We start from the raw sequence: 21,423 nt of genomic DNA on the forward strand, positions 1-21,423 counted from the left end.
TTGTAGATTTAAGCACTAACAATGAAAAATATATTGATTATTTGTATGCACTTGTTTTGGAGATAGTTTTATCTAGTGCATAGGGTTCAAATGCATTTTAGTCATACTCTTCTGTGGATTGTCTTTCCCTCATTGCTGTACTCAGGAGAATTTCATGGCATTCCTCTTAATATGAACCATTCATTGTTTGAGATAACTATTAACAATAATAAACTGGTAAAGTATATTTGGATATAATTAATGGTGGTAATACACAGGCAACATATATTTGAAAGTTGTCAGGTGATGCAAGACCATTAAGAAAAAGAGGAATGAGAATCCATTATATTATATGGTCTTTGGAGAGTACTTTGCATTTATTGGTTGTAATCAATATTTTATAGTAGGAGAGACAGCAAAAGCAGAACTTAGAAACCTCTGAAATGTGTAACAATTTCATTTAATCACGAAGACATCATCTAGAAACAGTTTAAATGTAACTCTTAAATAGCAATGATCTGCTAAAATCAAATCCCTTACTTTTCAGCTGCTGCTTGATCAGTTCTCCCAGCGCTGCGTTCTGGAGAATGCGAGGGAGATCTCAGTGTGGAGCTGAGGGGAGGCGAAGCCCGGAGTGAGGACGTGGAGAGGCCGTGGCGACGCATCTCCTGAATCGCTCGCTCCCTGCCAACAGACAGCAAGCTCCGTTACACAGCACTTGGGTACTGCACGGTCGTAAAGGGAGAAAACACAGCTTTGCAGAAACTATCACTTTCTTGTAAAGTCACTCAGTTCTATTTTATTTTCATGAGAAGGGATTTTTATTTTTTTTTTACAGGCAGTGGTAAACTCACAAAACTTACAAAGAAATTCAGAAAGTGTATATGATTTTTTGATTTTTTAATTATGCAGTTTTCAGGATGAAAATACTAGATTTTGCAGAACAAGAGGAAGAGAGTTTTCCATAAAAGTTCCTCACTACTGAAAAAAGCAACAGTTTTAAAAGTGAGAAAGAAGAAATAAGGAGGAAAAGTCAACTCACTGAAAAACCTGAATCTTACCGTTCAAATCGCTCAGTTGTCAGTTTCCTTTTTAAAACATCACACTCAGTCTGCATTTGTGCAACTTTACTTCGAAGTATGGAAACCTCTCTATTATTGCTGCTTCTAAAAAAAGAAATCATGAGAAGCAACAAAGTTTTCTTTGAACAATGCCAGCTAGGAGCTTAGAGAAGTTACAGCAAGATAAAACAAAACCAGATACAGAGCACCTTGTTTCACAGACTAAACCAAAGACAAATTAGAAGCAGCAAGAATCAAATAAATGCAACATAATGTTTCTGGAAGAACCCAAGGTGAGAATGTAGCAAGAAGCTGGCAAGCCTCTCACTACATCCTGACTACATTGTGGTCTTCTTCATATAAAGGTAAACACAAACATGTTTGATAAAACCAGACAAAATAATTAAAACATTAGTTTATTGCTTTGCTGTCCTCTGTTGCAACTTTACATGGTCTTTATGTAAAAAAAGAAGAAAAAAGCAGTAAGTAGCTACAAAAAATTACAAACTTAACAGATATGGCTTCAGTAAAAATTGTATCAAGTAGGCTGGAACTATCTGGCTAGCCAAGAACACAACTGGATCAAATCTACGTAATAATTGCATTAAAGCAAATACCAGACCAGCAAAACCCAGAGTCTGAAAGCTTGTTAACTACACCCCTGGCATTTGGGCACAACTGTTTCAATTGCAAGAATCAAAATTAAAAGGAGATTGAATTTAATCTTGATTAAGATTGAAATCTTAATAAACATGATTAATATACTTCTTAGTAAATCATCATCTTGGCCTATTCAATGCTTGGTTGCAAAATACCATCGATTAGATTATAATGGAAGAAAAATAAATTGTTGCATGCAAAACAAGTTGTCTAAACAAGAATCTAGACAGTCATTCCATACAGTCTTCAAAGCCACTGTGAGGTGGAGTGCTGAAAAGTCACTTCTGGAGAAGCAAAGTTGTACTTGCTTATTGCTAAAGCACTGGATTGGAATTCTGAAAAATGAGTTCCACTCCTAGCTCAGTCACAGACTTCCTGTCTGGCACCCGCTCCAGGAAGATGAAAACTACTTAAGAGATTTGCTCCAAATAGAATTGCAGAATATTTTTCCCATGTTCCCTATTCATCAAAATTCCTAGAATGGTATCTTGATCCAGTATGTTGAGAACAGATGCAGAAGACAAGACATCTTGATGATATTTTATAAGTCCTTCAAAGACAGGCATACACTTTCAGGATGGAGGTAAGAATTCAGGGCCCAATATCATTATTGTAAAATAAGGAAAGAAAGCAAACAGTTTGTGAGTTCTAAGGTTATTCCATGTCAATGACATTTAAACAAAATTAAGAGCATTAAGTAAATAACTCCAAAGTTTAGAAATATTTTTAAACCCTTTATGCACAGGGTGCATATAATCATATGCACTTATATATAAACTTATATAATGCTTATAATCATCATATAAGTTTACATTATGCTGCATGATTTTCAGAGGACATCTGTCTCTTTTACAGTAGATACACATAGCTCTCAACAAGTAGTTTAGCTATTCCATATTCTCTGTTTATTTAATTCTTTAATCATTCTAGAGCATCAAGATCTCACTTACTGTACTATCACCCTTGTAGAACTCAAAGTAACACAGCTATTTACTCTTTACCCAACTCATAATTACAGCACTGGAGAATTTCACAAGTTAAACTTAATTCTGAGAATCCTTCTAAAGTCAAAGGTTGTAGCAGTGCCATTTTCTAAAGAAAGTGGAAGGACAGGTACTATAAAGCCAAAACTTTAAATAATATTCAAAAATATTGGCACATGTTTTTTTTTGTCAGTTAGAGCTGAAACTCTGACAAGCCAAATTAATTTCTGTATTTTGCAAGACACAAACATCATTGTCACATACTTCAGTCACAGCTGTGAGCATTTAAAGTTCCTGCTCTTTAGACTGCAACTACCACAAACCAAATAGAAAATACGGTATACACAACTAGTTCTCACACCTGAACACTTGCCTAGAACCTCTGAGATAATCAGTGGAAAGCAATTCAACAGAATGGCCACTCTCTCCAAGAGAACCTTTTCCTTCTTCCTCCAATATCCCACCCTATTAACACTGCAAGTATTGACATTTACACAAAACAAATGAACCCTACAATGTGCGCAAAAGAAAAACAATGAAAAAATTACTCTGTACATAGTTAAACAGTGTTTAATAATGTTTGTACACAAAGTAACTGAATTCAATTTAACTTTAAAAAGGTAATTTAAAAATTGCTTCTTTCCTTTTTGTTTTGTTTGGGTATTTTGGGATTTTGTTAAGTTTGTGTTTTCTCTAACTTTCACATTGAACTTCATAATCAGGACAGTCTATTAGCTTAGGTTCATTGTATACCATTAACACTTTTTCCCCAAGTAAACAAAAACTAACAATACTAAAACATGAAGCAATTATCTGTGCAGGGTCAATATTAATGTCATCATCTCCAGATTCACTGAGATCACTGCTACTTCAGGTGGACTATCATAAGCCACAAGTTTTAGCCTCTATATAATTCAACCAAAAGCATATCTCTTGCACTTCTGCGTCACCAGGTTCCAAGATATTCTATATCAAAATATTCGATATCTCATCGGAAGTATTACCTGTTCCATTAACTTCCATGTTTCCTTTCTCTCCCTGTATTAGTGTTTATTCAATGGGTGAAATTCTGATTCTGACTTTACTCTTTGTCTGAAATTCTGCTTTGACTTTACTCTTCACCACCATCTGCATTCACCTGCTACTCCTCCTTCTTGCTATTTAATACAGAGGTACCACTAATCCCTGCTGATGTATCCTTAGGAGAATTATTACAATTATTACATGATACTTGCAGGTTTTGTTTAACAGCTTGATTTGATGATCTTAAGGATCTTTTTCAACCCAAATAATTCTAAGATGACACCTCAGGAAACTTCAAATTCCCTGCTCCATAACATGAAGACATATTTTTAAATCTCCCAGTTCTCTTGTACATGATTTTCACACACAAATACCTCTTAACTTCATTGTTCCAAATAGATTAGTCTTTTCTTATACAAGTGTTGCTAAAAGTTATTGCTTCTTTAGGCAGATCCCCAGCAGAAGTTGCTGGCCACATTTAGTGTAGGTGTCAGGTCTAGTTCTGTTTGTATTTCAAAGGAATAATAAGTGATACAGGACTTTTCCCCTAACAGTTAATATCAACAGCAGCAAAAGTACTTTTGCTTTTTCTAAACCACTACAACTTCACTATTTATTATCTAAGTGACTCTTTAACCAAAGCAAGAACAACAGGCATCTTCAGTAGATAAGCAATTCATTTTTATCATGAATTTAAGATACTTGGGTTTTTTTTGTGAACAGTAAACACTGTTCCTTTGGAACTCCTGTTTAAGTTTACTGTTTGCACTAAACCAATGTCCACCGAGGTGGTGATTAATTGAAAGCAATACGAAAGACCTGTAAAGAAACTTAAAGTAATTGATGCAATGAAAAGCCAGAAGACAGTGCTGCAAAAAACCTGCTCAGCCACACCAAACACCCAGATTTTGTGAATAAGTATTCTCACATAGAAAGCTCTTTTGCAAAACCACATAACACACACACACACACACATTTGTTAAAACTTACAGTTTGCTCTCAGCCAGCGTCAGCTTGTCTTTCAGTAACTGAATATCGGTATCTTTCTCTTGGGACATTAATTGATTTTGATATTCTTTGTCTCTACTAGTAGCCAATAACGTTTCAAGATTCTGAACTGTAAGCCTCTCACTGGATAGCTGCTTTTTCAGCAACTCTGTTTCTGATTTTATATCTTCTAATTCTCCTAGAACCTAAGGCACAAATTTTATATGTTATTAATACACTAATTTACAAACACAGAAAAATTTATTTTGTGAAGACCTGTTACAAAGACAGAAATGATCCAAAGTTTCATAAAACAGAACAGGAAACTCAGCTCACAAAATAATGTAAAGCCTACAATTATTTTAAACTATACTTAATTTAAAACTATTCAAGCTGTATATGTATCAAATGTTTTAATGGGAGCTGCATTACTGAGTGCTGGAAATGTTTAAGTAAGTACCTGGAACACAAATTAGCTTTTAACAGTAGAACTTTGCACAAGCACAAAAGTAGTATTTACTATACTTCTTTCTATTTGACTAGGTCAGCTCACAATTAGCCTCTTGGCTTTTGCTGAAAATGTAGGAATATTTGTTTTCCTCTTCAATTCTGTGAATATAAAGAAATTTTACTGTTCTCAAGGTCTTGAATATTACAGTCCCAGAAAGGCTGACCAAGTCCCTAAATGAAGGCAAAATCAGGTGTAAAGAAAACGATTCAGAAAATATGAATATTCAGAACTGTTTAAATTATTTCAAAAGATTCAATTAATTCCAGCTGTATCTAAATTTTGTAATTGAAAAGAAGCCATTAGGGTAATATCTTTACTATCTAAATAAGAAGTGCACTATTTGCTTTTTATAAAGTTTAAGTAAATTAAAAACCAAAAAGAAATATTTATAATCTGTCTGTGGTACAGCTAAAACTACAACTGCAACATTTTGCAGTGATAATTAATCAAAGAAACTCCCTTTTTGTACAAAACCCACAGCTACAGATATTATATTGTAAAATTTATATGAAAACACAAAACTAGTGATGTAAATTAACTTACCTTGCTCTCAGAAGTAATTATTTTCTCCAAAAACTATTAAAAGCAAAAGAAGTTACTCTGCTATAGCAAATTAAATTTGCCTTTGCTGCTTACCCTTTCATAATCCATGCTTTTGGACATCAGCTGTCGAGCTACAAGTTCTTTGTTAGCCTCAAGTTTCACACAGAGTTCTCTCACAGAAGTGAGGTCTGCCAACACAGAAGCCTTTTCCTGATTTTCACGTTTAAGATCCTCTTCCAGTCTGGATATATTTTTCGTTATGGAGGAGATCTGAGATTCATATACTTGATGTGCAACAATATGCTGAACAAAAGCAAATATGGATATATTTTCAGTGTTAAATTTAAGAGTTTACTGTTGAATAACCTCGGTTTTCTAACATTATTTTCCCTTCAAAATTAATTTTCCCTATAAAATTAACTTAATATTCCTTCCCTCCCTCTAAAATATAGCTAAGGGCAACTAATAAACGATCTTTGCAACTTTAATCACCAACTTGAATAATTATACAAGTACTGTAAAAGGGTGGAACAAGAATGAAAAAGCTTAAACCCAAAACACACAGTCTATTTTTAACTCAGCTTGTAATATAGCCTCTAACACTTTCTGGCTAATTAAAAGCATGGGACAAAATGTAGTTAATCCACAACAATTATGCTCTAGAACTTCTCTGATCTCTATGAAGTTATTGCTTCTAAAATACAAACCTCCTTATATTCTATGATATTGGTCTAGGATTCAGTATTATGGAATACTGATTCTGAATTTGGATGTCTACCAGATTTTTACTTTGACTCCAACCACCAGTACTTCAAATAATTCATTCAAAGCTTCAAAGAAACATAAGAACTAAGCTTGCAAAATACTTATAAAGCTATATGCAAATATTCTATAGCAACTAAACAAAAGTTTCATACAATGTCATAGTAAGTGATAACCCAACAGAAGAGATCTAAAACTATGAAAATATATGGCATTATTCTACTTTTGGGCAAGCAGGGGTGAAGGAAAGCACATCTAAACAAAATCAGTTACTGTTTCAAAAACTCCAGTGTTCGTATTTGAAACATTCACATATAGAACTTATTTTCAGGCATTAAAAATCATACATTTATTTTATTAAAAAGCACTTGGATGTATCCTACTTTCCTAGATGGAATTTCATTGCACAAGTTATTACCCCTTGAATCTCTTTTTCCAGAAATTCTACTCTCTCTCGAAGATGTCTCCGATCTGTATCTACTGAAAGGAGTTCCAGTCGTATTGAGCTGCTTTCTCCTTCAGCTTGATGAGCCTTCATTTCCCAGTCTTCAGCTTGTGTATGGAGCATCCGGAACTTCTCTAACAATTCTTGGTTTTCTTTTTCCTAATGAAACAGTAAATTGCTCTGCAATGATCAAAATACCCTCAAGTTGTTTGATCTTATTTCATGCCTACTCCTTACAGTATCTCTTCTTTTTTTTCCCACAGAAAGTATAACCTCCTTCATTTTCTTAATCCCACTGTCTGGCAACTACTACATCCCTTTTCCAAGTCCAAATAGCAAATAAATACAATGATGGCATTCAGTTTTATTAAAATGTAAGTACTTACACTTAGAAGTTGTTAATGAGTTTTTAGCTCCCAGAAGAGGGGTTATTTTGGATCTCTCTGCATTGTCAAGGGTCAAGTTACTGAGATACACTGCATGCTGCCCTTTCCAAGAAATTCCATTTTCAGGTCTTTTAGTTACTGTGCTCCTATAAATACTAGTATTACAGCAGTGCCTGAAACACTGGTAATCCACTAGAGCATATATACCTAAGCAGTCTATCACAGAGATACAAAAATGCAAGCTTTGGTGCTCACCATTTGTGCAGTGATAGAACAAATGTTGCTTGTGAATTTTAGTTTGGCCAAGTACATATTATAAGGCAGTGATAAATTTTTCTTATTTACCTCCATTCCCTGCTCATGTAATGTGCAGTGGGATATGCAGGTTGGTAGTATAAATCAGATTTATCTAATGAGAAAGGCTACTGTTCCTGCAATTCCTTATGTGTATCCTGCAGAACTTGGAAAATGCAGACAAGATCAGGTAGAGCATTAGGAAATAGAAACCTGTGATCTAGCAAGCGAAAATCGTGCAGAAAAGTAAATACTTGTCTCCATAGGATAATCCAGATATAATCCAAGAAAAATCCCTGCAAGCATCCCTACCAATTATTCATACTTGCTTGCTGACTGTGCATTCTATAGCTTCCTGGTACCCAACTTGAGTAACTGGATTATCATTTGCCAAAGCTGTAGCCATGTCTGTAGCTGAAGCAGGTGATATGATGCGTACTTCAGACACATGATATATTTTAAAATTCTTATAAAATAAACTTCAAGTATTTTAGATTTATAGTTTTAAGCTAATCTACTACTGACCTTAAGTTTTTCTCCATTCTTCAGTTTCCACTTGTAAAAAGTGGTTGAATTTACATGCATTCATCTAGACATGCAAGTTGAAGTCAGATCAAAACTTTTTCTTCCCAATTCAAAGTCACATAATAAATTTCCCAGTTCATGTTGTCTTGACATAAATCCTATTTGTTTTAAATGATTTTAAGTTTTAACTCATGTATATCACACTTTTGAATCCAAGTATCAGGATAAAGTACATTTAATCAGAGCACTATTTTAATAGTACTATTTTTACATTTTCATGCAGAACAACAGATAATTTTTTTTTCTTTTCCAAAAGGGTAAAATAATTAAAATAATTGTATAAGCTGCCCACAATAATGAAACAGTACCTGTTACTTTACTGATTGCCTGTCAAAACCTAAAAAGCAAAATAACATTCAAACATGACATGTTTCTCATTCTCCAGCATTATGGCCAACTGAAACATGATTGATGAAATTGTGATGTTAATTAGAATGGAAAAGTTAATAGAACTAATATTAATTATTAGAATAGAATACTTAATAGAATTAATCAGTGCTTCAGATCTAACAAGGTGTTACATGAATCCCTCACTAGTAGCTTTAAACACTGCAGAGAAAAGCAGGAAAAATAAAAGAAAATAGGACAGGCAGGGAGAACAGCACCCAAACCATGTTATTCTTACTTTGTTTTACTGAATGCAGTAACGACTGCCTAGAGATTACATTTTTACCTTTGAAGCTATCAAGGTCTCAAATCTGGAGACTTCAGCTATATAATTATGAACCCTGGTTTTCATTTCTTCTTTTTCACGTATTGCATCTTCAAGCTCAGTATTGATAGCCTAAAGAGATTAGAGCATAAAGGTAAAATTGTGCTTTGCAGTAAATTAATCACTATATTATACTCTATCAGATTAAATCAAAGTAATTGCATATGCCTAGATTTTTTTCTATCCTACTTACAAAGCTCTTTGGGATTTGTAGGGTTCAGAAATATCCCCTGTTACCTTAGATACACCAAAGAGTTTCCAGGGAAGAATAATCACAAAAAACAATGACTATCCCAGCAGTTCATAAAACATGCAGCTTCCCTGATGACACATCCCACTGATCTTTGGAAAATTTGACATACTGATGTTTGAGAGCTGGAATTTTTATAGCCTTAAGATTCACTATCCCTGCATAAAGGAAAGTTTAAGATCAATAGAAAGCCAACTTTATAACAAAATAATATTTATTTTAAAGTAGAATTGCAAGATAAATTAACTAAATGCACTACTAAGATCGTATTTAAACATCAAAAATGCACCTTGGAATTTGTTTGAGATATTTGAACTCCTAATTCTGTCCCTCTCAGGTTCAGTTCTCATCTCCCTCTGAGTCCTCTAGCCCAGAGAGCCAAAACTGCAAGTATCTTTTTCTATCTCCATGATCAAATGTGGGGAAAATAAAGGATGCTGCCTTATTTCTTCCCCTTCTTCTTTTTGTGGTATATTATTATTCATCAGCCTTTTTACTGTATGACTCATTTAACATATGCTAAAATCACTCTGCTTGTCTCTGTGGTAGCTTTCCCAAAAACTCACAAAACTTTTGTCACTGTGTTATGATAATATTCAATATTTCATCTTATTAGACACCTGTGAAGAGCAGGCCTAATTTCAATAATACATCCACATATTTATATATTGTATTATAAGTTTTGCAGGAACTGTTCAAGGTCCTACATCACTTCCTTGAAACACGTTGCTATATTGTACTTTCTGGCATCTGACTAAGGTTGACTGAGGGGAACCAAAATAAATGGTTTAGTTAACAGTGCCCTGACTGTTTTTAGTGTTGGCACTTACAGTGAATTCAAACAAACATTTGTATCACAAATGTAAAAGGCATTTGAGTCTTATGAGGAGCTGCAACAGTTTAATTTGCTATACAAATTGAATGCAATGAGTTGCAACAAAATTCCTCTTAAGATTACTCTCACATACCTTCTACACAGACTTTCTAATGTTTAGCCCAAAAAAATATGTTACATACTCTATAAAACACTGGACATTTTTGTTATATATTGTCCATACAGATATTCTGTACTACAGGAACATCCATGTCATGCACTCGGAGCTGGGAGGCTTTTTGGTCAGCAATAACCAGCTGGTGCACAAAACCAACTCATTCCTCCAACACCCTAATCTCCAAAACACCCTAATCTCAAATATGGCATACCTCACTCAATAAATCCAATGCTTCATGGACAGTTGATGGATGAAATTAATGAATCACTACACCAGAACAAATTCAGATCTGCTACCAATCTCCTTTCGCTCCCTCCACTTCCACCTGATAATCTAATGTCTGGTTTTGGAGTTTCTTTTTCTCTCTCAATAATCATTTCCACAGATAATAAAACCCAGTCTTTACCAATTAAATACAAATTGCTAAATGATATAACAATTTCATTATATTATAAACAATAAGGTCCTAGATTTTAGATTTCTTTTTTAATCTGACGAAGGGTTACCAAACTGAAAGCTTGTCTATTTCTCCCTCACTGTTTTGACTACACTTAAGTATCTGAAGTATTGCTTTTACAATTTCTGCCCAGTGATTTTCAATATCCCAGTCCTCAAGAAATAGCAATAATTAAACACATCCATCAAAATTGAGGATGTAGCAGTTCCGATGCAAGCAAGCAATGAATGCTTTAATAGTTCAGTGTCACATACTGTCTTCATACCTGGTTTTCTCTGGCCATTGTAGCCAGGTCATCTTGCAGTCTTCTGTTTTCTTTCAGAGCCATTTCCTTTACCCTTCCCATTTCTGCAAGCTCTACCTGGGATGTATCAAGCTGGTGATGTAAGCTGGATATCTCACGGTCTCTGTTGCTCAGCATGCCCTGCATCTGGCTATCAATTGAAAACATTACCAAAGTTGTCCCCTCTTGTACTTACCACATACTGCTGAAAATAATCAGGTAAAATTCTTGCTCTATGAATGATGAAAAACTGAGTCTAAATAAAATGTATGCAAAATGTCAATATGCAAAAATAAGATGTATTTAATCTTCAGTTTTGAAGATATATCTGGTAAGATGTATCTTATTAGACAAAGAGCAATTACAGATACCTATGTTTATCTGTGTTTTGTAGTGATTATGGTAATTGCATATTTTATAAGCCATAAAGGAAGAAGACAAATAATGTACACTTGAAAGACAATTGTCAAAAGAGTAATGAAAATATTAAACAAAAAATTAGAAATAGAAATATCCATAAATATTTTGTATTTTTTTTGGTCACATATAGTTCATGCATCATTGTAGCAAATATTCAGTTACATTGGTCTTCAAATATTTAAATATTGGTGTTTAAATTTTTACTTTTAAGCCGCTATTGTTTAAAAAGTCATGCTTAAAAAGAGGAAAGAATGAAAGATGAGAGGAAGCCCAGCTAAAAACTACATAAATACATTTTAATTAAGACTGTACTGGTATCTTAACCTAGAAAAATTAGATTGCCAATCATTAAGAATTCAGCTTCTGAATCTGAATCTGGGTCAATCTAATATCTAGTGGAGTGCTAGCAAACTACCTCTTGACCAAGAGTTAAGAAATGTTACCAGTTTAGGGAAATAAATACAGACAAGCAATTGTTAATGATTATTGTAGCAGTTTCTTAGCACCTGCAATCTAATTGCAGAGGAAATGTTTTTGAGACTTGTGTACCTCTTTCTCAACATAGCACTCTCCTCAATTTGACTCAAATGGAATTAACTCAATTTCATCAAAATAACTCAATACTTTCAATTTGAAATTACTACATAAAACCTCCAATGAAGGCATCCTACTCTTTACTTACTCTGCTGAGGACTCCAGCTCAGAGAGAGTTAAACGTAAATGAGCAATTGTTTTTTCCTATAAAAAAAAAAAAAAGTTGTATTAGGTATTATTATATTACAACATAAGAGAATACTACAAGTTAAAGAACTTTTACTGTAAACCTTTATTTTAATTCTTCACCAATAACTAATTTCCAAGTTTCTTTTCTGTACCAATAAAGGATTGTCTTTCATTCAAACAGGTGGTAGTCAGCTATAAATTTTGTCACCTCAGGCTAGTACTTTATATCTTAATAAATACCTCCACATGCAAAATGCAAACAAATGCTTCTTTATTTTCTTGGAGTATTTAGGGAATACAGTAACATTCATAATTAAAGTTCTATTGAGTTGGCAAATGACTCTGCATTGGGTCCAAGCATAGCATTTATGTGCTCTACCCAGACTTTGGCATCAAGGCAAAATGTCTCCCTAAAAAATTCCCCAGATGGAATGTAAAGTAGTACTTTTACTGGACATACCCTGTTAGCTAAGTTGTCATCTAAGCATGCAATTCTTTCTGTTTTTTCATCTACGGTTTCTTGAAGACTGTCCTTTTCTTTGTCCAAAACACTAATTGTACTTCTCAGCACATTGACTGCTTCATCCTGTGAAGTGCTCCTCTGGTTTAACCTATCTAAAAACAAAAGAGTAAGTGCTTTCTATTTTAAAAACAAGATATAAGAACAAAAATAGTTACAGATTACCTATTATCTCCTTCAGCTTTATAATTTCTTCATGAGCTGTTTGCAGTTCATCCTCTTTGAGGGACAATCTGTCCTGTAAATCTTCAACAGACTTCTGGAGTTGGTCATTTAAGAGCCTGGAAAGTCAGAATACAATTGTAAGAATTTTGGGACCTATTCTGGGTCTTCAACTTCTGCTGTTAAGATGCTTCAAGTGCTGGAACAATTCCAGCATAACCTCCTGACAGGGCTGTATCACCAACCAGCAGCATGGGGTTGTGCCATACTAAGAATCCTCTCCCTTGAGGAGAGGCTGAACTTAAGGATAGCTGAAGCCAACACCACTGGTTGCTCTGGACTCTTGCTGCAAGTCCACCTCAAAATCAATGCAAAATGGAGTAATGGAACTCCATTGGTGGAGCAACCATGTTAACCTGAAACATTCACCCCCTCTGATTTCTGTTACTCTTCATAATGTTACTTGTATCTTTTGACTCTTGCTTTATAATTTTTGATATGTAGCTCATAGCAGTGATTATCAGCTACGCCGCATTTTAAGAAGCAACCAAATTGACAGCTACCGTTTTGATCCTACTTTTAGAGCCTGAAAGATATTTGAAATCATCTACCTACATACTTCTTTTTCTGGAAAGAAATATCAAAGTGACTTAGGAAAACAAAACAAAACAAAATTCCAAAGTAACTAAATGGATTATTTATGAAACAGGTCAATAAAAAATCCCTCTCAAGTGGGATCCCACAAAAGCTAGAGAAGCTTTTCATTCTTAAAAAAAACTCACCAATGCAGAATGCAGCATGTCTCTCAATAAAGATTGCTTTCATCCAGTTCAAAGTAAAACTTTAGAGGGGAAAAAAAGGGCAGGGGGGCAATTTCTACCATGTACAAAATAAAACCAAATGCTAAAATGACTGTAGCCCTACTCCTCATTATTTTCTTCTTTTTTTAATATCAATGCTTCACACTGAAATTATATCAACCTAACAAGATTTTGAATTTTTATGATTGTTGTCACAATTTTACCGACAAAAACACTAATTTGTTAACCAAGAGTCCTCTTTGTTTTGCTTTGGGAGCATTAGGTGAGCTGCAAGGCCTGCTGCTCAGCTTCAGTTCTTCCTAGTAGTCCCCCAGGTGCTGTTCTGTTACAGAGTGCAGTGTGGTACTGCTCAGGTGGGGAATGGGGGATGCCACACAGACCCTGGGTTTCCCTTGTAAAACATGCAAAAGATGTCATTTACAGCATTACCTATCCTGTAATGATCTGTTACATCAACAGCTGTTTTCAGATTTCTGCCCAAATTTATTCAATACTGTTTACACTTTCTCTAAGCCTTTTTCTTGTTCTATGACATTTAGACAGCTGATGAGAGAGGTCTTTACTAAAACAAGCTTAAAAAAGCACAATGATCCTGCAAGTTGGAATAGGCCTTACAAATACATGAAGATACTTGAATCCTCCAGTTCTAAGCAAGCTGGTCAAATCCCCACAAACTGTGTCTATGGATCATAAGATATCAGTTCAAAAAACTGTAGGTCCTACTGCTGCAGTTTGCAAAGGCATTTGTCATCTTTTACCAAACAATGTTTGGGAATCCTTTTAGAAATTTTCAGTTCTGATACATTCATAAGCAGAAAATATAGTTATTGGAGGAAACAATTCTAGAATGAGCCATAAAAATTATCAGTATATCTGGTCATTAACAAGTCCAGGAAAAGCTTGCTGTGAAAAGCTACCACAGCACTTTCCTTACTTACACCTACTTTTCCTTAACATACAAGCTGTACCAAGTGATTTTTAAAACACTTAAAGTCTTTCCCAGGAACTCAACTCTGCTATACAGTCACAGAATAAAAAAATTATTCTAGCACCTGTAAAACATAACCACATTTTGTATCAGACTTACTGAAGTGAGCAAATCTCAACTTTAAATTGAGAAGAATCATCAGAAGTCTGGGCAAGTTTATTTGACTTCAGTTTTAAGTCATTTTCCAAATAGTTTATTCTTTCTTTCAGGATAGAGACTGTAGTCCTTAGTTCACACTTTTCAATCTTAAGCTGCAATTTAAAATAAATAACCAAATGTTATTATTGCAGAAAGCTATTAGAACTTGGCTTTTAAATAAATTTAAGTTGAAAACAGATATTAAAATAATTTTTGGAACAGTCTATCCTATTGTAGAAATAATAAAAGCTTATTTCCTAAAAACACACTTACTCCTTGAATTCTATTCTCCAATTCTGAAATATCATGCTGCAGCTTTAATTTTTCATGGTTTGCTGCTTCTTGGTGCATCTGAGAAATATAAAATTACATTTTGTAACAAGACAGACATTTTTAATCAGAGAAATTTAAGTTTCATGTTTCAGAAAATAGTACTTTACATTCTTAGATGAATGACCAAAAACAAAGCTCTTTCTGTAAAACTACAGAAGATTAGTTGAAAATACATTACTGTAGTTTAATATAACATCACTGATTTTGGGTTTGGTTCTTGGTTTAGATTTTTTTAAATAGTATATTTATAATATAATATAATGTATTTGGTCCCGACTAAATTAATATTTGTGAGTTGTTGTAGAGTTTACACAGCTACATGAGCTTGTATGCATGTATAACTTAGTACCCTAAGACATTTTAAATAAATTTATTCAAATATTATTAATTACAATATGCAAGGCACACTACAAAGCTAACTGGCCTTTCCCTAAATCTATGAAGAAACTTTTAAAGATTACTTATCTGTTCCCTGATTTCTGTACATAACTGCAGTGAAACAAAGTCTCAAACTTCCTAGCAATGCCTTCCATTAATGTGTTTGTAAAGGTATTTCAAAGTGGCACACATATAAAACATTGGTAGTCACCTACAAGAAGAAAGGATGGAGCTGGAAACGTATCTTTACTACTGCATGCACATGCTTTAAGCAAAGAGGTCAGATTTACTGCCACTGCATTCAGATACACAACAGGTCTTTATATTTGTGGCAATAAAATCAAACTATGGAAGCATTCATCATACAGTCAGTATTAACATGTTGTCATGGAATAAGCCCATTAAAATTATTTTAAATTTCTGAATTTTCAAAACGTTTTAAAACATTATATTAATGACCAATAAAGAAGTCATGGAAATAAGTCCTCTGAAATCATATGCTCTTGACTACAACCAAATAAGACATTAATGCATATTAATACCAGACATCACATGGTCATAGAACCATAGAATCATTTAAGTTGGAGAAGACCGCCAAGACATTAAGTCCAACTATTAACCCAGCACTGCCACATTCAACACTAAACCATGTCCCTAAGTGCCATATCCACAAGCTTTTTGAACATTTCCAATGTCGGTGATTCCATGACATTCCTGGGCTGCCTGTCAAGGTCAGGGTAACAGGAAAATCATTGCATTAACAGATATTTTTTTTTAAAGGTCAAAAATACTGAAACTTGGATTGCAATGAATTCATGTTTCATGGTTCAGTTATGTGCTATTTAAAATATACTCTGCAACAAAATGCAACACTAATTAAAGATCAGCAAAAAATTAAAAAGCCCATATAGTCCCAAATTTGTATGATAAGAACCGTATGTGACTGTGCCAGCATCACCCCCTCCTTTTTTTTTGGCAAAGCAATAGCCACTAATGGCCCTTCTGCATCCAGCTTAAGGTGGACTCTGGGATGAGAGCTAACAGGGCTAGTTGAGCATGTGGCTGCTGAAATACTGCTGGTATTAAATATAAGTCAGTCATCTTAGTCCATGAAGAGTGGGGATGGCCCAAGGCCCACTGAGCTCTCCTGCATTGCAGCAGGCTGAACACCAGGATCCCCCTTTGAGCTGGGAAACTTCTGAAGCTTGTTAAGGCAGAGAGAATCTTTACTGCATCTCATAGTCAGCAAGTGAGTTGGGAGTGAGAGCACTGAAATGTTGAAACGTTTGTTAAAGAGATATAAAGTATTGATTGCTATAATCCTTTAGACACAGACTATTGACCAATATGGACCCAGGCACACTCCTCTGAGGAGTCTGGAAGTCAAGAAGACCCTTCTGAACCTCATGATTCACTGGGAGGGTCTCCCTGACAGTTTTGTCTGACCTTGGCCTCTATGCAGCAAATACTCAAATGTACCTTACCATGAAATCTTGTTAAACCACCTTGGCATTCAACACTGAATTTTTCAAACTCATTGCCTTGAGTGAATAAAATATATTGCTGATTCTCTCTTGTGAGTGAAGTGCAGGATTTCTTCCATGACACCCAAGCATCTTTAAAGCAGTGAATGTGCAAAAAGTATTCTATGGCTGGGCCTCCATATCTAGGTCTCCCACACAAGGTGGTGACGTGTTTACCCTTTAATACCTTAAAGCATGTTCCTTTCCCCCTGCTCCCAGCTTGGGACTGTGTTTATAGGAAAATTAGGAAATTCATAACAATACCAGTAACAGTAATATTATATATTCAATAATAATATAAAATCATTGAGCTCTCAAGTGAGTTTGAAATCAAAAGTAATTGAAACAGGGAACAGAGAGCCAAACACAAACACAGCATTATTGTATAAACCTTCCCTATATACACCTTAATGTAAGCAATGAAGCTATAAAAGCTCACCTTCAATTTTTCTCCAAGACTTTCTTTTTCTGCCATTAGTATTTTAAAATCAGTCAGTGCAATGTCTCTTTCTTCTTCTAAGGTACTTTGAGAAACTAAGCTGTGTTTTGCTTCTCTTCTCATCCTGTTCAATTCAGTCTGAGACTTTAAAAGATTTTTGTAAAAAGATAGTTTGTTAGCATACATGGATTGCAATATAATGTACACACTAACAAAATGCTGCAATTACAACAGAAGTCCTGTTATAGTCTTATTTTTCCCTAGATAACTAAAATGTATTCTCTAAATCACTCAGTGGCATGACAATTTACGCTATCAAAATAATCATCATTCTTTTATTGTCCCAAGTATAGCCTAACTTCACTGTTCTCTTATCAGTTAACTATTCCTTTCTTGCTTTCTTCCTGTATCTTTACACATCTTTCTCATGCATTCTATTGTTTTTTTTTCCTGATGTTTATCATGTCCAAATGCCAGTACAAAAACTTTTAATAGCTTTCAAGTTAATAAACTAACTAGAATACATAATTTTATTATCAAGTAATGAAAATAGGTACGTATTTTATCAGTGTTGGCTGTGTTCTACTAGGTTTTTCATTTTAAATAACCAACAGTACAACAAAAGTGTTAATTGGTTATTTGAATGTTAACTATAAACAATTTCTTCTTACCTGCTCATAAAGAACATTTAATCTATCTCTTTCTGCAGTCAATAATTTGACATTGGACTGAATTTCTATCATGTGTTTTTCAAATCTGTCTAATACAGACCGCAGCTCATCTCTTTCTCTGGTGATTGATTTAAACTCTTCGCTCTGAAAAGTGATCGATAAATTTATGTTAAAATTTGCTAATTAAAACATCTGAAAAATCAATACCAGAAAAGAATTCCTCCTATTAGTAATACATAAAAAATATATTCAAAATAATTTAATCACAAGAAAAAGCTTTGCACTGGTGTTGTAATCTAAACAACAAGAACCAGCTGTTAAAAAGAAAAAGCAAAGGAGCTAGCAAGATGTCAGCCCTTTTCTGATTATTATCTAGTTCTATTTATTTCAAATAAAGTGATCAATAAGTAATCAATGTTACTGTAAAATGTGACAAGGAGAGACAAAGGCAAGTTCATTGGAGTTTCTCTCAATTGATTTTTTGCATCAAGAATGTAATTTAGAAAACTACTTCAGTCATTTAATGCCACTGAATTTGAAAATATATTTTATATGGCTTCTTAAATGTTTCTGAAGTATTTTTTTCACTTATTTTGACAGCATGAACTTTACCTTCTCTGCAGTCCTGCGGCTTGGGCTAGGCCTTAGCTTTATCATTTTCTGAAGATAGTCTAATTCTCGCTTATAGTAGTCTCTGTCATCTTCTAAGGTCTTTACAAATGCATCTAGGCGAGATGGAGATTTGTCTCCTAGGGCAATACCATAGTCTAATCTCATTCTTTCGATTTCTAGGACAAATTCTCGTTCTGGAAGGGAAAGAAAAAAAAAAAAGAAGAGAAACAACTCTATAGGGAAATCATGAATTTCCTCAAAGACACTTGCATTTGGGATGGATTAACTCCCACCAACCATCCTGACTGAAAAACCTGCTGAAAAGGATGGAAGAATTCTAAAGGCTGAAGTAGGCTAACACAAATGACTAGTGTAGTGTAAGACTAGCAGAGGCCTCCCAGCACCTTGGGCTGTATCAACAGAGTCAGAGGGATGTGACTATTTCCCTTTATTTAGCACCCATGAGACTGCACTTTAAATACTATTTTACAGTTTGCCCCTCCTACAACAAGAAAGATGTGGATAAATTAAATCCAAGAAATGCCCTGCAAGGCAGAGCAGAATACTTGCTGTGTGGGAATAGCTGAGGGAACTGGATTTATTCAGCCTGGAGAAGAGCTGGAGAGCCAAGAATAGACTGACAGTACCATGTGAGAGACTTACAGATAACATAAAGCAAATTTCTTCACAGTGCAGAGTAAGTAAATAAGGAACAGTGGAAATTATTTGCTACAAGCAATTACAAAAAATATGGGGGAAAAATACTTTACTCTGAGAACTAAAGAACATTAGAGATTTGAAATCCTCATCCCTGGAGGTTTTCAAAATCTAAATGGCTAAATCTCTCAAGAAACAGAGTCTGCAGAGTTTTGGAAATTACTTTGTATGAACCTACCACAGAGTTAGGATAAGGATGTCCTGTGGGATCACAGTAAAAACTCAGCTTTCAGTTCTCACATACAGAATGAAAGTATCTTTTATGACAAGAATTTTCACTTCAACTATGACTGGAGACGCACAGTCTTCTTTTAATTATATACATACAATAAATAATTACATATATTAAAAGTCTTTTAGTACTATCAACTGTATGTTAAATACGTAAGTATTCTATTTCAAAAATTACAGAAAGGTACTTTCCAAGAATCTACATTTGATGATTTACCTTTTCTTTCTAAGTGCTCTGTTTTTTCTGTCAGCCTTTGCTTCTCTTGTTGAAGCTGGCTTAACAACAATTCAAGATTCCCTTTTTCATCTTTTTTCCCAATGAGTTCTTCATTCAGTCTGTCATTCTCCTTTTGACATGAGCACAACTCCTGAAGTAACAAGTATTATTATAAAAATTAGAAGTGCCAATAGAGACACTTGGGAAAAAAAATTAACATTTTGTTCAACTTTTAATATACAACACTGTTTATTTCTCCTTGACCTGGATGCTTTATGCTTTAACATTTGTTGCAGGCCGTCATTGTATTTATACTACATTTTAGTAAATCCAAGTAAGCATTATTTTCTACATGGTTTGCAATCATTAACAAGAAAAGCAAACCAGCCAGTAGGATAGCAGGATACAAACATGGGAAAAAATTAATAACTAAAGCAAGAAATAATTTTAACGGCATTTGGGAACAGTTTTGGTCTTAGAGTACACTACAATACAGCATCTCAGTCAATGCAACTCTGAAGCCAATCAAAGGCTATTTGGCACACCTTTTCTATCATGTGATGTCATGAAAATTATTTTCATATTTGCAAGTTCCCTAGACAGACTAAACAAAACACTGTACTCAGCTAATACACAGGTTGCTACGTATCCTAGAAAGAGTTTGGTCTTCAAAAAATTGATAAGTGTGATATTTTTCATCTGGGCCCTATGTTTGTTTCTGAGCAAGCCAAGTATTGAATAATTTTTCACATCCTGATTAAGAGACAAAGTAGTTTCTAAACAAGGAAAATCCTCTAGGATGTTATTTGTAATGGAAATTATAGCTTCAGATAGCAGAAATAAGGAAATGTACAGTAAGGACATAGTCAATCATACTGTCTACAGAGATTTCCTTCAGTTTATTTTTTACATCTATATGATGTAGATTATCTAGCTCTTTCATTTATTATTTAGTAACTTCTACATCAGAGGTTCAGGGTAAACTAAAGACGTTCTCTTGATAATAGATGGTATTTTTTTATAATAAATGAAACAATCATGTAGATGATAACATGATAAATATGGTACAAAAAAGAACTGAAAATATTTTTACTTACTGATTTAAGCCTTGTTATTGTTTCTTGTAGATCCTGTATTTCACTGACTTTTCTTTCAATTTCTTTCTATCAACCAAAATTAACCTATATGTTAAGAGTTACATATTCAAAATGACAAAAATCCCTTTGTTACAAAAAAAATAAGGAAGGAGACTATTTTGGTAAGAAATTAAGTATAGTTAGTTTCTTGTAATAAAATAGTAAAGCACAAAAAGCACAAAAAAAAATGTGGTATAAACACCAATGCTCTTTTGGAGCACAAAGATTAAATGAATCACTACATGACTTCTCATAGGAAAAAACTCTCCAAATATATGCACTGCTGTTGCAAATATGCATACCTAGCAATAGCTTTAAGTACCTCAGCATTTTATTTCATTCTAAGCTAACAGAAGAAAAAAGATTTCCCCTTAACTAAAATCATCTCAATCTAATACAGTAAAGAGACAAAATTGTTGTGATTAATCCATTTTAAGTGAGAAATTCAGTGTAATGTTAAGAAAACAGGAAAAAAAATCTT

The 21,423-nt window shown here is 34.1% G+C and overlaps 1 protein-coding gene across 6 annotated transcripts in view; it reads right to left on the reverse strand.

The window, feature by feature from the left end:
- Window positions 1-21,423, reverse strand: part of CEP135 (centrosomal protein 135) — a 34,346-nt gene that overhangs the window by 1,793 nt on the left and 11,130 nt on the right. For 5 of the 6 annotated variants that reach the window (XR_001521191.3, XM_015625581.3, XM_015625578.3 and 2 more), the window contains 17 exons: window positions 20,904-20,969; window positions 19,807-19,957; window positions 18,642-18,835; window positions 18,030-18,173; window positions 17,359-17,502; window positions 14,959-15,036; window positions 14,647-14,798; window positions 12,742-12,857; window positions 12,517-12,671; window positions 12,016-12,071; window positions 10,896-11,064; window positions 8,893-9,003; window positions 6,928-7,113; window positions 5,841-6,050; window positions 4,697-4,899; window positions 1,041-1,145; window positions 520-663 (listed from right to left, as the gene is read on the reverse strand). Coding sequence is in view for 5 of the 6 variants with exons in the window: in XM_015625581.3 (XP_015481067.1) it covers window positions 520-663; window positions 1,041-1,145; window positions 4,697-4,899; window positions 5,841-6,050; window positions 6,928-7,113; window positions 8,893-9,003; window positions 10,896-11,064; window positions 12,016-12,071; window positions 12,517-12,671; window positions 12,742-12,857; window positions 14,647-14,798; window positions 14,959-15,036; window positions 17,359-17,502; window positions 18,030-18,173; window positions 18,642-18,835; window positions 19,807-19,957; window positions 20,904-20,969 (2,384 nt within the window). In the remaining variant the exon portion in view is untranslated. Of the gene's footprint in view, window positions 1-519; window positions 664-1,040; window positions 1,146-1,440; window positions 2,270-4,696; window positions 4,900-5,840; window positions 6,051-6,927; window positions 7,114-8,892; window positions 9,004-10,895; window positions 11,065-12,015; window positions 12,072-12,516; window positions 12,672-12,741; window positions 12,858-14,646; window positions 14,799-14,958; window positions 15,037-17,358; window positions 17,503-18,029; window positions 18,174-18,641; window positions 18,836-19,806; window positions 19,958-20,903; window positions 20,970-21,423 lie in introns of those variants that run through there. The other variant, XM_015625583.3, reaches the window with a different exon arrangement.

The sequence above is a fragment of the Parus major genome, chromosome 4, assembly GCF_001522545.3.
Source record: "Parus major isolate Abel chromosome 4, Parus_major1.1, whole genome shotgun sequence".
NCBI classification, from domain to species: domain Eukaryota; kingdom Metazoa; phylum Chordata; class Aves; order Passeriformes; family Paridae; genus Parus; species Parus major.